Genomic DNA, 15,936 nt, shown 5'->3' on the forward strand with positions numbered 1-15,936 from the left:
TTCAATGACTACACGTCATAAATGGAATTTATTCATATTTAAGATAAAACAAAGCTCCGCTGGGCTGGAACCACAAGCTCCCAAAGCTGTAAGTGCGGGCATGAGCCATTTGCTCTCCTTGAGTTACCGCAATGTCAGCCAAACTACACGTTTATTAGTGTACTGACCACACCAGTAGATGAATCTGAATCGCTCATCTTCAAGTGTGCTCGGAAGAACATCCGCTCACACAGCCAGCTTTCCATAGTGCTATCCGTTCGCAGATTCCAGGAAGAAACTTGAGCCTACACTCGATCCACAGACCTTTCGTCCAAGGCAGGTTTAATCACTTACTGAAGTCCCTATTTTCAATCCGGAAGGCCTTAGGACCTTACCGTATCAAGAACATGACCTTGCCGTATCAAGAACATGACCTTAATTTGAGGAAAGATGGAATACATTCATGTAAACACTTTGCCTTCAGGCAATTGCAGATTTTGTCATATATAAGCATAAATCTACACCGAAGATTCCCATGAACCACGTCCTGGAATTTAACATCTCATCTCAATAAAGCAGCTGACGAATGGCTTCTGTGGTGCTGCCTTCTCTCTTCCTTCCCGAATTCAATCTCTGAGAGCACGCAAAGAGAAAATGTGCTTTCTTGAGAACAGACGAGTGGCCATGATGGCCATCTTATCTCACTCAGACGGTGTTGAGGCAGCCAGTTTTCTGTCAGCAGCAGCTGAGAAATGTATCTTCTTCTAGCAGCTAGAGTAAGCTTGATGGACACCAATTCAAATGCAGTGGGACACAGACAGAAAAAGTTTTCAAACCAGCCAGCATCACTTTCATATAAAGTTCCGCTCTGCTGTGGGTAGGACGAGGAAGAAGAAGGAGAAAAATCCTGACAGTTGGACACCCGGAAGATTGTGTTTCGCCCTCATCTTTGCCATTAGCTGTACGATCTTGTCCCAAAACTCAAAAGCCATTCCTGTCAGAAAATCTAAATCCCTTATCAGTGTGGAGATCTTCAGAGTTTAAAGAGGCTCTCAACGCTCGGCTGGAATGGGGGTGTCTCTCCATCCTGAGGAATATTTAACTCTGCATAGATCGGAACGTGGATTACTCCTCTAAGGGTTGCAGTGGATCTCCTCGCATCCATGAGCTGAAGCTCCTCACAAAGTACCAGTCTCTAAGGCTGGGGGATTGGGGTTTTTGCTGGAGAGGGCGTTGAGGTTCAGTGCACTTTTGACCACAATCGCATCATCCGATGGAGGAGCACATACAGAAAGTCCAAACCACAAAATTTGCTCCCTTGAGTGCCAACAAATTGCTCAGTGCTCTGTAAGAAACGGAGGATTGTATCCCACAGCAGCCTCTCGCTGTAGCAGGCCGTTTCACTCTCCTGCCTTCATATCCCATACGTCCAGTCTGCAACAGTCTTAATGATGACGTGACTGATGAGGTGCTGAGTAAATGGCTTTATGCTGTGTGTGAAGCATGAAAAAGGATGAAAAAGCTATTTGTTTTGAACTGCTGTGTGTACTTTTTAACCTGTAATACTAGCCTTTACTGCTGAAAAGAAAGCGCTGACAAAATGACGGTTTTCACAAAACGACTCTGCAAAGACGTTTAGAGGAGAGACTACGTCAGAAAGTGTTTTAAATCTGAGTTCTTTGTATCTGCTGGAAGAAAAACCCATCATATTATCTACTGTGCTACTGTCTAGCACAAGAAACATTCTTAATCAACAACAGTTCCAAGTGACCGTATGTACTGAGGTCCAACTTTTCCTTGGTTGGTCTTTCGATGGAAAACAGAAAGAAGAGATTTGTGCCCATCTATAGACACTGGCATTAATCCGCTGTACAGCACCACCTCCGCTCGACTTTGTTTCTCCTGCTAGGAGCCAATAAACATGGTTTAGCCATGCTGACAATTTATATTTCATCTTGGGGTTTGAAGAGTCAAATGCATCCCCAGTTGGGGGCTTGGCTGTCAAATGGCTTCCCGCAGAGACTGCGCGATAGCCGGACTGAAGAGGAGAAGGGGCTTGGCAGAGAAGGCAGGAGAAACCTGCTGCTAAACAAAATGGAGGTTTCTAGCCGTCCTGCTAGGGGATTCGTTAATATGCGCTAAACGGCATGTGTGTGCATGTTGAGGCTGGGACACAGAATGAAAAAATAAACCCTACGAGGGGATGACGGCTACCTGCGGCGCAGGAACACAAATGGTCTGTCTGCTCACAAAGTGTGCCGCGCTCGGCGGGGCTGGAAAACTCGGTGGCGGCGCATCGGCTCATGCCAAACCCAGACCAAACAGCCAAAAGAAAAGGACAAAAAAATGCAACCCAGGGAGTTGAATAAAAGACCAGAGTCATGTTGCGCTTAGAGATTTGCCTCCTTCATCCGGCAACCTGTGGTTTCAGTAATTGGGGCTTTTCAGTTCTTCCACTAAATCCCGCTTAAAAACAGTGCACATTAAAAGAATGCGTTAAAAGTCGTTGCCGTACGACGTTTAGTTTTGCGGAAATTTCTTTTTAAACATCGTTCTGTCTGTGGCGCTAAAACAGTGTCGCAATTTCGCGAAAGTAATCTTAGTTTTTTGTTACGCATTGTTGCAAAATTTACTGAGAATTTTCATTTTTTCCCATAAAATGCAGCGTTTATATGAACGATTCTAATTCCTAGTTAGATTCCTGTTCAAAATGTAAAAAATAAAAAAGTATAGCAAACATTTTCTTCGGCATCGGCAACATAAAACGGTGACGCGGAAAAGGAGAGACCCCCTACCTGTCCATCGCGCTTTCTCCACTCCTGGGTCTGAGCCTGGTGCTGGACCATGGCGGTCCGCGCTTGCTTCTCCAGGCTGCCGATCTCCCGCTGGTGGTCCTGGACCAGGCTGTCCTTCTCGGCATTGTGCTGCTGGAATAGGTGCGTCCTCTCCTGCTCATGCTGCAGTTTCAGGTCCACAATCTGATTGGACAACAAGCATCAAGACTTCATCAGCGGCACATCCCTGTCGTCATGACAACTTGTGCATGGCTCAGCGAAAAAAAAAAAAAGTTCGGCGTTAGCTTCGATACCTAATAAACCGAAGGGGAGTTTTTGCATCACTGTTACCTCATAGCCTCCGCTATCCTCCCATTCTTTGGGCTAATTGTAAGCGCTTCTCATTCTCTGTCTCTTTCGCCTCCCCTCCGCCTTCCTCCGATGCTCATTATAAAAAGAGGCGTGATGTCTAGGCCAGTTAGAAAGGCTGGGATGGGGTAGCCATCTGCCCCGTCATGCGAGCCTAGCCCTGTGCATCGGAGGTGACAGGATGGAAAAATTGGCTTAGAGCGATGCCTAAAATCATCATTATACGGTATATTCATTCAACATAGTGTGAGAAAAGAACATCGCCGTGGAAAGAAAGGCGAAAAATAATGATTTAAAAAAGATATTTTTCGGATTGCGGTTCATATCGGTAATCCAATTTATTCCATCAGACTGCTAAAGAACAAAAACTTTTCAAAGACATCAGTTTATGAGTTATTTTAGCCATTTTAATGTTCAAAAGTCCAGCGACCAACTACTCTGGCAACCGATTACCGGTAGCTACTGTTTACCTACCAACAACCTTTTATTAACACCAGAATAAGCGGGACAAAAAAAAGAAGAGCTAAATTCTCACTGCTGTGTCTAAATCCTCAAAGTGTTGGACGGAAGAAATTCTGAAAGAGCACACAAAAGCAAGAGGGTAGCATTATCTCGCTGTCCTGCACCTGCTGTGCAGTGAGCCGGTGCTGGGTGTTCAGAAGCCGGGCCTGTCGTTTCCCAGGGTCCGTTCCCACTCCCCTCCTGATGGGGGGGGATGATGACCTTGGCCGGTCCTGCCCCGTCTCCCTGCTGGCTGTGAAAGACGGCCCAGCGTGGAGTGGGCCTGGTCCCCGCAGCTTTGATGCTAATCCGTAGCACATTGTGAGCCTCGGCACCCTACCTGGCCTGCCAGGCGGAGGCTGCGGGACTGCTATTGAGAGCAGGTGATGAATGGGTTTGCCTTGAGGAGCCAGAATTTCCCCCCAGCAAGATGGAGAGGAGGCCATAGAGAGATGCTTAAAAGAGCCCCACGGCACCAGCTTTTCAGTTTCAGCAGATTTTTTCAGAGGCTAATGCACAGATCAGGAGAGCGCCTTCGCCAGTTTCATCGGCATTCAGACAACCCTGCTCTACGAGGAAAAGCGATAGATAAAAAATACTTCAAGCAGAGTTGGTGCTAGGCTAAGACTGACCAGCCAACAGGAGAAGTCGGGATTCAGGAAGGACAGAAGACTGGATCCTAAAGCTGAAGGACAGATTCCTGTTGTCTTCTTGCCTGGCTTTAACACTGACACCTCTCACTTCACCGCAGGAATGTTAGTGGATTTTGTTATGTACGGTGTCATCATCCACACATATACATATATGCATGCATGGCTCAATGGTCAGTGGCTAAGTCTCCAGCGAATGGGTTGCTCCGGGATGAGTGACATATTCCAGCCAGGCAAAGAAACATTTCTTACTGGTGACAATTCCGATCGAAATCGCTTTGACGCGGGAGTGAAGATCCGTGGTAAAGTGTACTAACAAAAGGACGAAAGGAGACCAACAAGGGAAAGAAGAGGATCGGGAAAAACACAGCCGCCTCACTGTAGACGTCACAGGGAGAATGGGAGAAAAGGCTGCTGGGTGCCAGGCTCTTAAAGTGGCAGTGCTGAATGGCTGCTGTCAGCGGGCTTGGACGTGATTAGCGCCCCCCCTCTAGGAACCAAGGTGCTGAGGTAATGGGGGGAAAGCAGCCAGTCAAGGAGACTTGCCGGGGTAGATCATGGATGGGGCGAGGAAAGGAGCCTGGCTGCACTCAGCAGGGGTGCGGTATGCAGAAGAAAGAACTAAGGGGGTTTGCTGGGACTGTGTCTATTCTGTTTTATGGAGTACAGAAGATGAAGACGCTTCCTGGTACTTGTGCATGGAAAAGGAAGAATGTGTGCTAAATTTCGGGGCTGAGTGTGTTTGCGTGTGCCGTGGCTAAAGATCTAAAGAGCAGATTGGATTAGTCACCCAGTTATGACAGAATGGAAACTCATTCTCACGCCCGCCGCTCCCCCCTCCCCACCTCCAGGCTGCAGCCTTGGACGTCAGTTCAATGTCAGGGAGTGGGGTTCACAAGGGCTTGGCCATGACGTTGCAGCGGTGTGGAGGTCACAGAGGAGCAGCACGTCTATAGAGCCCCTGTCTTTTAAAGTCCAACAGAGGTATGCCCTGGGGAAGTTGGGGAATGTCCCTTTGTGCCCACATGAATGAGTGAACGTGACCCTTCAGGCACAAACTCATAATAGCCTGAGCTAAACACTCCGGCTTCACTCAACTAACATTAAGGATGGGGGATCCATAACTCGTTATGGATGGATTATTTCATTCCGATGAAATACAAAAAATTGAAACTTGTGTTTTGAGGGCACAAAATGTACTTCATCTTGGCTTCATCAAAGCTTTGAAATAAAACGTTATCATTTATAAACAAACGTTCTATCAAAAAATATCTTGGAGTTTAAGGAAATTTCTTACATAGCAATGTTTGCATTATTAGTTTTACATATTTAGGTTGTTTAATGTATTAATTACAGCTATTTTTTTCTACACAGCCTCCCTCTCACATTTCCAAGGTCCATCATGTTTGGGACACGGGACTTCACAGAGTTTGTGATTACTCAAGTGTGTTTAATTGTTTCATTAGTGCAGGTATAAGAGAGCATTCAGCGTCCAGTCTTGGGCCCAATCCCATTTAACCCCTTGCCCCTACCACTTGGCCCCATTTTGCACGTTCATGTCTAGGGTTAGGGTGTCCCAATTTAAGTTGAGATAGAGGGGGAGGGTGAAGCGTTAGGACTGCATGGCCTCCAAACGAAGGCTTTTCAGAGACTCCAAACGGAATGTTATGAGGAAAAAAAGAAAAACCGGCAAGACGGCTGTGCAAGCGACCAAAGAAACCAACGAATGTCAGAATTTTCTCTGTTAAAAACTGTAATAACCATTATATTATCTCGGCTTAATGCCATTTCAATGTATTACGGTCGATTTCTTCATAACAAGCACAAAAAGGGGCAGTCGTGGGCTGGAGGTTAGGGAACCGGCCCTGTGACCGGAAGGTCGCCGGTTCGATCCCCAGCGCTGACAATACATGACTGAGGTGTCCTTGAGCAAGACACCTAACCCCCAACTGCTCCCTGGGCGCTGTGGATAGGGCTGCCCGCTGCTCCGGGCAAGTGTGCTCACTGCCCCCTAGTGTGTGTGTGCTCACTAGTGTGTATGTGGTATTTCACTTCATGGACGGGTTAAACGCGGAGGTGAAATTTCTAATAAGGGTCTCTTAATCTTCAAAATCGCTAACAGCATGCTAATGTCTTGGTAGCTAGTTAGTTAACTTTCCCATTCCACCTTAAATAGTCTACTGGACTACCCAAGGTGGATCAGGAAAGGCAGAATGTCTGCTCCATTTAAGGTGGTGAACAGCGAACTTTAGATTCATATCACCAAACAAGCAGGGGTGGGTGATAATAAATAATTGCCCCCCTCTTTAAAGGCATATGATGCCTTAAATGTAACTAAAGCCCAGCAGCGAGGTTGCTGAACTTTTCCCTTCTCTGCTATCACTAAAGATGGGCCGGGCTGGGCCGGGCCGGGCCGGGCCGCCTACAGAGCAGCACTAGTAGGTTAGGCTGTTAATGAAGCAATGTTGTTTACTTATTTATTTATTTTTATTTGAGGGTTGTCCCATTTCGTAGGGCAAGATTTTCAGCTCCAAGGGGTTAGGGTGACACTTACAAACAGGGGCCTTGATTTTAGGCTTCCGGTCTCCTTTGGAGTGGAGGCTGTAAGTCAACATGAGGACCAGAGCTGTGGCCATGAAAGTCATGGAAACCATTAAAAGGCTGAGAAACAAGAATACAGTACGAGACACTGGCCAAACCAAAATCACAAGGCTTACCAAAATCATCTGTTTGGAACTGGCTTGGATTGGTAGACCAAGGAAGACTTCCACAGCTGATAACAGAAACAATTGCCACTATAATGAAGAAAAAAAAAACCCATACACCTGTCAATCAGATCAGAAATGCTCCTCTGGATGCAGGTGTAGATTTCTCAATGACTGCCACCTGCAAAATACCTCATGAACAAAAATACAGTGGTTACATTGCAAACTGAAAACCACTAGGTTAGCCACAAAAAGCAGGACGGCCAGGTCACAGTTTGCTAAAAACTACTTAAGTACTTAGAGATTTTGGGGAAAAGGTCTGGTGGATAAATTACCAAGATGTGAGCGACGGCAAGAGTAATGCATGGAGGCAGAAAGGAATTGCTCAAGATCCAAAGCAAGGGGGGCGGTGGCAGGGTGGGTTGGGAGCTCACTCATCTTCTTTGAGCATGTAATTGCAGAATAATGCCAAAAGTTTATAGAAACATTTAATCAACTCACGTTTTGGAAAACTGCTTTATCTTACAACAACACAACGATTCCAATCTTACTGTTTGACTGGCCAAGTCAGCCCTTCTGAATTCCACTGAGCACGCATTCCGTATGCTGACCAAAAAAAAAAAAAAAATTAAATTAAATAAAAAAAATAACCCAACTTAAAGCCCCAACCCCCCCCCCCCCCCCCTCGTAGAACCGTAATTCTAGTATGGTATATCCTCACAGTATATTTTTATTCCCTTCTTGTTCACAGAATTATTGAAATATTGAATAAAATATACGTAAACACGTTGGTGAATAGTTAATATTAAAATTCCACCTTTCGTAAGTCATGCCAAGTGATTCCAAACTTTTAAATGATAGTGTGCATTAGTTAAAAAAATCAGGGAAAAGCAAATACTTTGAAAGTAAAGCAGACGCAGCAGCTGAAACCGTGACGAGCTACTTCAAATTCAAATGAATCAGTTGTAGGAGTTGTTTCAGTTTTCTTTTAGCGACAGGAATCAACCTCAGATTTTCTGTCTTCAAAGTCTTTCCCCACACTTGCCGCTTGCTGGGAAAAAAAATCATGAAAGAATTCCATTTATTCTGCAATTCTGGCCTGACACTGGTGATTATTATGTGATTCACTACCTTGGCAACCTCATTTGTCATGCAGACAAAAAAAAATGATTACAAAGTCTGTTTTGCTCTCTATCAACAAATCGTGAACACTAACCATCTCCATTCGAAACAATTTAAAACAATTGACACGGCATGCAAGTCAATTACTCCACAGAAAATGGCCAAGGGGACGGTGCGTTAAGGAAGCTGAAGAGAGGCACAGCTGCCTGTTTTGAAGGCTTTCTGGATTTATCAGGTATTCACCATACACTGATACGTCACCTGTTACTGACTGCCACACTTTAGGATTCATTGTGCCTCTGGCTTTAGAGCCATCCTGCTGGTGTGAACGGTGTCATCTACACACAGCAGGTAAAAACCACACTAAACGCTACGAAGCACTACAGTCAGAAAATTACGCTAAAAGCTTTTTATCACTGCAGTGAGTGTTTATTTAATTACGCTTTTGTTTCAAAAACGAGGAAAACTCTTCTTTCCATCTTTTGGGTCCTTAAAATCAAACGTGTTGGTAGATTTGAATGAATCCATGCAACAGCTGTTGACATCAAGGAGGAGTTTGTAGCTCAACTACTCTCAGATACTTTTCTAACAATATTCTTTGTTACTTTGCATTGCGCTAATGGTATTTTGCATTTATCCTAATGTTTTATAGAGTCTCCACAAACCAAAACACACTTCTTGCTCAGAAAAACAATCAGCCTTGGTGCCTGAAACCTTTGCACAGTCCTGTATGCCTGAATTAAGCGGCTCATTTCCCGTATAATCGTATTTAAGTATCGACGTATTTGTCAAATAAAGAAAGTTAAGCTCAAATGAGCTCCTATCGGGTGTAATTCTCTTTTCTATGTGCTCTATAAAAGTTCCGTTTACAGCAGTGAAGTTCATTTAACAGTGATGACTCCTGTGTACCATCTTTGAGTCTGCATGGCTGTTTCAGATGTGAGGATAAATTTCTAATGAAGTACTGAATGAATTATCCATCTGTGAATCTCCTTCTGTTCCACTGTTGTTTCATGGGATGACATCTTCAATTGCAACGTGATTAAATTATGAATTGAAGGGCGCCTGCTTTACGTGCCCTACAAAGTAGATGGCATTAACGATAGCAGGAACATTTCAGAGGACTAATTGGGATTGTTTTATTTTTAAAAAAGGCAATTATCGTCAGCTGATGGGATTTCGATCGGAGGGGAAATAATCTAGATTTTCCATACGGCAGAATCTAATGGAATGACACGATAACTGAACATGAAATGCGATTCTGAAATCATATCTGATTTTACGACAGCTGGTCCCCCAGCAATAAGACAGCAACCTCTGTCTATCATGAACCATATCCTTCATTTTAACAAGCCCGGGATCATAAACGAATAAAGTGTGATAATGAGATTAAGATTGGATTAAGTGACCCTTATTAGGCCCATAACGGGGAAATTCCACCTCCGCATTTAACCCATCCGTGCAGTGAAACACCACATACACACTAGTGAGCACACACACACTAGGGGGCAGTGAGCACACTTGCCCGGAGCGGTGGGCAGCCCCATCCACTGCGCCCAGGGAGCAGTTGGGGGTTAGGTGTCTTGCTCAAGGACACCTCAGTCATGTGCTGTCGGCACTGGGGATCGAACCGGCGACCTTCTGGTCACAGGGACCTCCAGGCCATGACCGCCCTAAAAAATGTAGAGAAAATTTAACTTAACATGGGGTAAGCCTTTCAAATCTAACCTTCTAAAATCTTACCTACTGTACCTCAAATGGATTCCTGCCCCCTACATATTGCGCTAAGTCAATAATTAAATTCTAGCTTCTTCACCCAAACAGTGCACCGCTCGCCCAGCACGGACATGCCTGAATCCTAAATCATTATATATTATGCACTACATAAGGAATACGGAGCTATCTGAAATCCAGCTCCGGTCTAAATCATGAGCTATGCAAGCAAAAACTGATCTTAGGTCTCCATTCTTATTCAAGGAAATCTGCTTTGCCCCCCAGACCATAATAAGACAGCTCAACAAACATTTCCTTCCATTTACTGACTCTAAACAGGAATGGTCTAAGGCATTCCTGGCGTAGGAACTGCCAGCCAAAAGACATTTATATCCTCACTCCCATATTTAGAGTGTGGCTTCAAGTCTGGGGGATGTAGCCTTCACCATGACACTGCACCTTCTTCAGGGGTTAAACTGCTGCCCCACATTGTTATATCTTTGAGGCCTGTTCTCCCTCTCACACAGACAAGGGTTCTCAAACACTTTATGCCAGCCCCCACATGTAGAAGGAGTGTTTGCGCTATAACCCACCAAACATGCTGTGAAGTGAAATAAGACATACATAATGTGGACAAATGTTTTGGGACACGCCTCCTAATAACTGAGTTCAGGTATTTCAGCCACACTGAGTGCGAAGCGGTTTACAACATTAAACAAACAGCCTTGCTGTCGCGACAGACAACCACTGGCTGCAGAGTGGGCCGTACTGAAGAGCTCGGTGACCTTAAACATGGCATTATTTTAGGATGCCACCTCTGCCACACGTCAGCTTGTGAAATTACTGACCTGCTAGTTCAGCCCCGGTCAACTGTAAGTGACCCAGCTCAGCCACAAAACGGTAGACCACACAAACCCGGAGAGTAGGGCCGCAGAGTGCTGAGGGACACGGTGCCTATCCTCTGTTGAATCCCTAGATATGAACTAGAAGGGAAATGGCGAGCCAGGCCCACACCACAAATGCTCTTCTGGATTAATGGGCAGAAATTCCCACAGACATACTCCAAAAGGTTCCCAGAAGTGTGTAAGCTGTTATAGCAGCAAAGGGGGACCAACTCCATATTAATTCCTATGGATTTAGAATGGGATGTCGTAAAAGCTCCTGTAGGTGTGATGTATAAGCGCCCCAATACTTCTGTCCATACAGTGAAGTGCCAAGCTTTCAGTCCAGCATTCTGTTCTTGTAATTAACCAACAGAATACAATGATAAAAGAATTAAACACTCATTGGGGAGACTGCGAGACACAGAAAGAATGGAATAATAACTCATTTGCTCTATCCATTCAGCTCTGACCTCCGCTGTGAACACATTAGTAAATCTGGTATCACATTACATTGACATGGCCACAAAATCAACATTTCACGGCAGTTGCCACAGGCTGCCTTGAGATGTCGTGACAGCTTATGTCTAGTAATAAGACCATCATGACAGATTCGTTGAGACTCCCTTCCGTTGTCGTACGTGTGACAATCAATAACTATTTCAAATGCATGTGACCATGTGTGACCATGGCCAGCCAGACAAGGCCACGCCGACATCACAGGAGCACTTTGAGAGCATCAGTGGTGCAGAAACAATGAGGTTACAATTTCAGACCTAAGGCTCCTCGAGACCCCTTTGCCCTCACACTGCGACCCACCACTGATGGGGTGTAAGAAAATGTCAATACACTTGAGTATCGCAATATTATGTAGGTATCGATTCTCAAACACACAGTACTGGTTTTTGATCAGAACTTTCCATGCAAAGTCACACGGTTTATTCTTCAGCCACTAGACTCCTCCATAAAGGCACACCACTAACTGAGAACTGGCAGATGTAGATGAGTAGTATTGCTACTACTGACTGCTGAATCTCATAGACTTAGATGCATGTTCTAACAATTTGTCCTACCTATCGAGCGAGCCTGCCCATATCATTACTATAGTGTAGTAACGTGTGTTTTTAATGCTACTTCAGCCTTACTTGACTGTTATACAGTCTATTCTACCACCCAGCTTAGTACTACTACTTACATCCTGATCTGGTGATTTAACCCATCAAAATATCCTACTTATTCTTTCAATGCTGGTAACATTTTCTGATAAACAGAAAGGGGCAGTCGTGGGCTGGAAGTCAGGAAACCAGCCTTGTGACCCTGGAAGGTCGCCGGTTGGATCCCCAGAGCCGACAGCACATGACTGAGGGGTCCTAGAGCAAGACACCTAACCCCCAACTGCTCCCTGGGCGCTGCGGATTGGGCTGCCCACCGCTCCGGGCAAGTGTGCTCACTGCCCCCTAGTGTGTGTGCGCTCACTAGTGTTTCACTTCACGGATGGGTTAAATGTGGGGGTGAAATTTCCCTGATGTGGGACCAATAAGGGTCAATTAATTAATTAATTTAGACAAGGCTGAAGTCAGCTTCGTATATGCCAGCTACTTGTCTGAATTTCCCATTCCACCTTAAATGGTGAGTTCACACTCTTGAATGCTGGCAGGACCCCAAAGAAACGGTCAGGTTCGTTTTTACACTCTATTCGTATAAACTGAATTAAATACAGTTTTCAGCATCACTTATCACACCTGGTATACGTGACTACCCTTACAGATCGGCGGTTCTTGACCTGAAAGACAGCGTAAGCAGAAGTAACTTACCCTGCCATCTGTCTGTTTCTCTAAAAGACTGGCTGCCTTCTTCTGTGTAAATTTCAAGCCACATGTGATCTACTGTGGTTTTCTGTGGTCTCAATATGGCTTTAATTTAATGGAGCAATAGCTAAATGCTGTGTGTCGTAGTACTGAATAGCGCTGGAGCGTCAGCTCTCTGTGTCAGTGCTGGTGAGCGCCTCTGTTAAAAACAATGGTGTTGCATTTTTGGACGCCGTGTAACGTGTCCCGTGTGCGACGGCCCACGGCTGCACCGTTTAAGGTGGAAGCTGGTTTCAGTTAATATTTATAAAGTGTTAATATTTAAGTAAACACAATGTATAGAATATTAACATATATATATATATATATATATATATATATATATACACACACACACACACACACACACACACATATAGATGTTCTGGATGTGAGTGTGTGTGTTGACCCATCTCCAAGCCGCTCCTCGAGGAAGCCCAGTATTATATGTAGTTATAAAGCAGCTCCTGGTTTGACCAATCAGTGCTCAGTAAATTGAGCTCATGATGTAATTGATGATATTAACGAGTCTCTGTGGCGGCTGTGAAGGTGTCCAGGAAAAATATGGACCTGAGAAATTCTTGTTACTGTTTATTGTTTTTCTATTTATTTGAATTATGAATACGACTTTATTCTAATGTATATTGTGATAAACTCCCTGCTGAGGTCAACTGGTTAAACATTTGCTTAGATGCCTAAAACTTTCACACAGCGCTGTATCTTACAGCAATAAATCACAGTGTAGGGAATCACAACCCCTGTATAGTGGTGTGTGTCATATTGCCAAGTTCTTGCCAATACACAGCCCTAATCACTGGGGCACTGGACCTCCGCCGGCTGCCTTATTCTTATGGATGATTATTCTTAAGAACTGTGGTGTCAGAAAAACAGAGTCAGACAGAAAATCTAATGTCAGAGACTGTTTCACCTGCATCACACTGAAGGGCTTCTAACAGCAGTCATTGGTGTTCATAGATTTACCTTTTTACTATGGTAAGCTTCTAACGGTAGCCTCTGATTTTTATACACTCAATGGCCACCTTATTAGGTACACCTGTTCAGTTGCTTGTTAACACAAATAGCTGATCAGCCAATCACACGGCCGCAGCTCACTGCACTTAGGCATGGAGAGGTGGTCAAGACACCTTGCTGAAGTGCAGACCGAGCATCAGAACGGGGGAGAAAGGGGATTTAAGGGGCTTTGAACGTGGCGTGGTTGTTGGTGCCAGACGGGCTGGTCAGAGTATTTCAGAAACTGCTGATCTGCTGGGATTTTCACGCACAACCATCTCTAGGGTTCACAGAGAACGGTCCGAAAAAGAGGAAATGTCCAGTGAGCGGTCAGTTGTGTGGTGAAAATGCCTTGTTGATGTGAGAGGTCAGAGGAGAATGGGCAGACTGGTTCCAGATGATAGAAAGACAACAGGAACTCAAATAACCAACCAGAATCTCTGAGGAACGTTTCCAACACCTTGTTGAAAGTCGGACACGAAGAATTAAGACAGTTCTGAAGGCGAAAGGGGGTCCAACCCCTTAATAAAGTGGCTGGTGAGTGTAGATCTATCTCTCATTTCTTCTTCTGATGGTCCTCTTGTCATCCTTACTCTAAAAGGCATCTATCAGTAGTCTGTGAAAGTAACAGTGACTGTAACAGAGAAACTGTTACTAGTCAGTAACTGTGGCTGGTTTTCATAGATCTGTTTCTCAATTCTTAATCTGATAGGAATCAAAAGCAGTCAGTGACTGGAACAGTAACACTAACACTGCCACTAGTCTGTCACAGTGACTATTCACTACTGTGCATCAATTTACAAATCCGCACCGGACAAAGGTTTTATCCTCAGTGTGCGAGTTTTGTGGACATACTAAATAATCGAAATGTTAAACAAGCAGAGTGCCTTTTACCTCACTGTAAAGCGTAATATATACTAAGGAAAAAAACTAAACAAACAAAACGTTTCACTCCTTCTACTGACCTGCTGCTCATATTTCTGTTTCAGCTCCTCCAGTTGATAGCCAAACTCCTTAGCCTGCTTCTCCCTTAGTGACTTGGATCGGGACAGATCGGCTTCCACTTTCTCCATCTGGAGACATGAAGTGAGGCAAATGAGAACAGCAGACAAAAAGATGAACTAAAACCTGTTAGAAATTAGTGCAACACTTAATCTAAAGGCTATCTGCACAGGACAAACACGCACTGAACATTTAAAAAGGAAAAGCCTTTAGTAGTAAGAAGAGCGTACGTCAGCATTTGTTAGAAAGATCAGCTGCACAAATCAAACTGTCCATTCGCAGCAATGTGTCCTGAAAAAGTAACTTCAGTTTTTAAAAAGCAGCATGCTCTGAAAATTCACTGAATCCTCAAATTTAGAGTACAGCTGCTCAGGTCCCATCGTTTTAGACGTTTCTATTTCAGGTCCCATCGTTTTAGACGTTTCTATTTCAGGCCCCATCGTTTTAGACGTTTCTATTTCAGGTCCCATCGTTTTAGACGTTTCTATTTCAGGTCCCATCGTTTTAAACGTTTCTATTTCAGGTCCCATCGTTTTAGACGTTTCTATTTCAGGTCCCATCGTTTTAGACGTTTCTATTTCAGGCCCCATCGTTTTAGATGTTTCTATTTCAGGCCCCATCGTTTTAGACGTTTCTATTTCAGGTCCCATCGTTTTAAACGTTTCTATTTCAGGTCCCATCGTTTTAAACGTTTCTATTTCAGGTCCCATCGTTTTAAACGTTTTATTTCAGGTCCCATCGTTTTAGACGTTTCTATTTTAGGTCCCATCGTTTTAGACGTTTCTATTTCAGGTTCCATCGTTTTAAACGTTTCTATTTCAGGCCCCATCGTTTTAGACGTTTCTATTTCAGGCCCCATCGTTTTAAACGTTTCTATTTCAGGCCCCATCGTTTTAGACGTTTCTATTTCAGGTCCCATCGTTTTAGACTTTTCTATTTCAGGTCCCATCGTTTTAAACGTTTCTATTTCAGGCCCCATCGTTTTAGACGTTTCTATTTCAGGTCCCATCGTTTTAAACGTTTTATTTCAGGTCCCATCGTTTTAGACGTTTCTATTTTAGGTCCCATCGTTTTAGACGTTTCTATTTCAGGTTCCATCGTTTTAAACGTTTCTATTTCAGGTCCCATCGTTTTAAACGTTTTATTTCAGGCCCCATCGTTTTAGACATTTTATTTCAGGTCCCATCGTTTTAGACGTTTCTATTTCAGGCCCCATCGTTTTAAACGTTTCTATTTCAGGTCCCATCGTTTTAAACGTTTTATTTCAGGTCCTATCGTTTTAGACGTTTCTATTTCAGGTCCCATCATTTTAAACGTTTCTATTTCAGGTCCCATCGTTTTAGACGTTTCTATTTCAGGTCCCATCATTTTAAACGTTTCTA

The 15,936-nt window shown here is 44.1% G+C and overlaps 1 protein-coding gene across 14 annotated transcripts in view; it reads right to left on the bottom strand.

The window, feature by feature from the left end:
• The window catches only part of cep112 (centrosomal protein 112), a 238,026-nt gene that overhangs the window by 94,271 nt on the left and 127,819 nt on the right, over nucleotides 1-15,936 (bottom strand). For 13 of the 14 annotated variants that reach the window (XR_005131447.1, XM_037545025.1, XM_037545026.1 and 10 more), the window contains 2 exons: nucleotides 14,518-14,625; nucleotides 2,775-2,957 (listed from right to left, as the gene is read on the bottom strand). Coding sequence is in view for 13 of the 14 variants with exons in the window: in XM_037545025.1 (XP_037400922.1) it covers nucleotides 2,775-2,957; nucleotides 14,518-14,625 (291 nt within the window). In the remaining variant the exon portion in view is untranslated. The remainder of the gene's footprint in view (nucleotides 1-2,774; nucleotides 2,958-14,517; nucleotides 14,626-15,936) is intronic. The other variant, XM_037545031.1, reaches the window with a different exon arrangement.

Source organism: Pygocentrus nattereri, chromosome 14, assembly GCF_015220715.1.
Source record: "Pygocentrus nattereri isolate fPygNat1 chromosome 14, fPygNat1.pri, whole genome shotgun sequence".
Classification (NCBI taxonomy): Eukaryota; Metazoa; Chordata; class Actinopteri; order Characiformes; family Serrasalmidae; genus Pygocentrus; species Pygocentrus nattereri.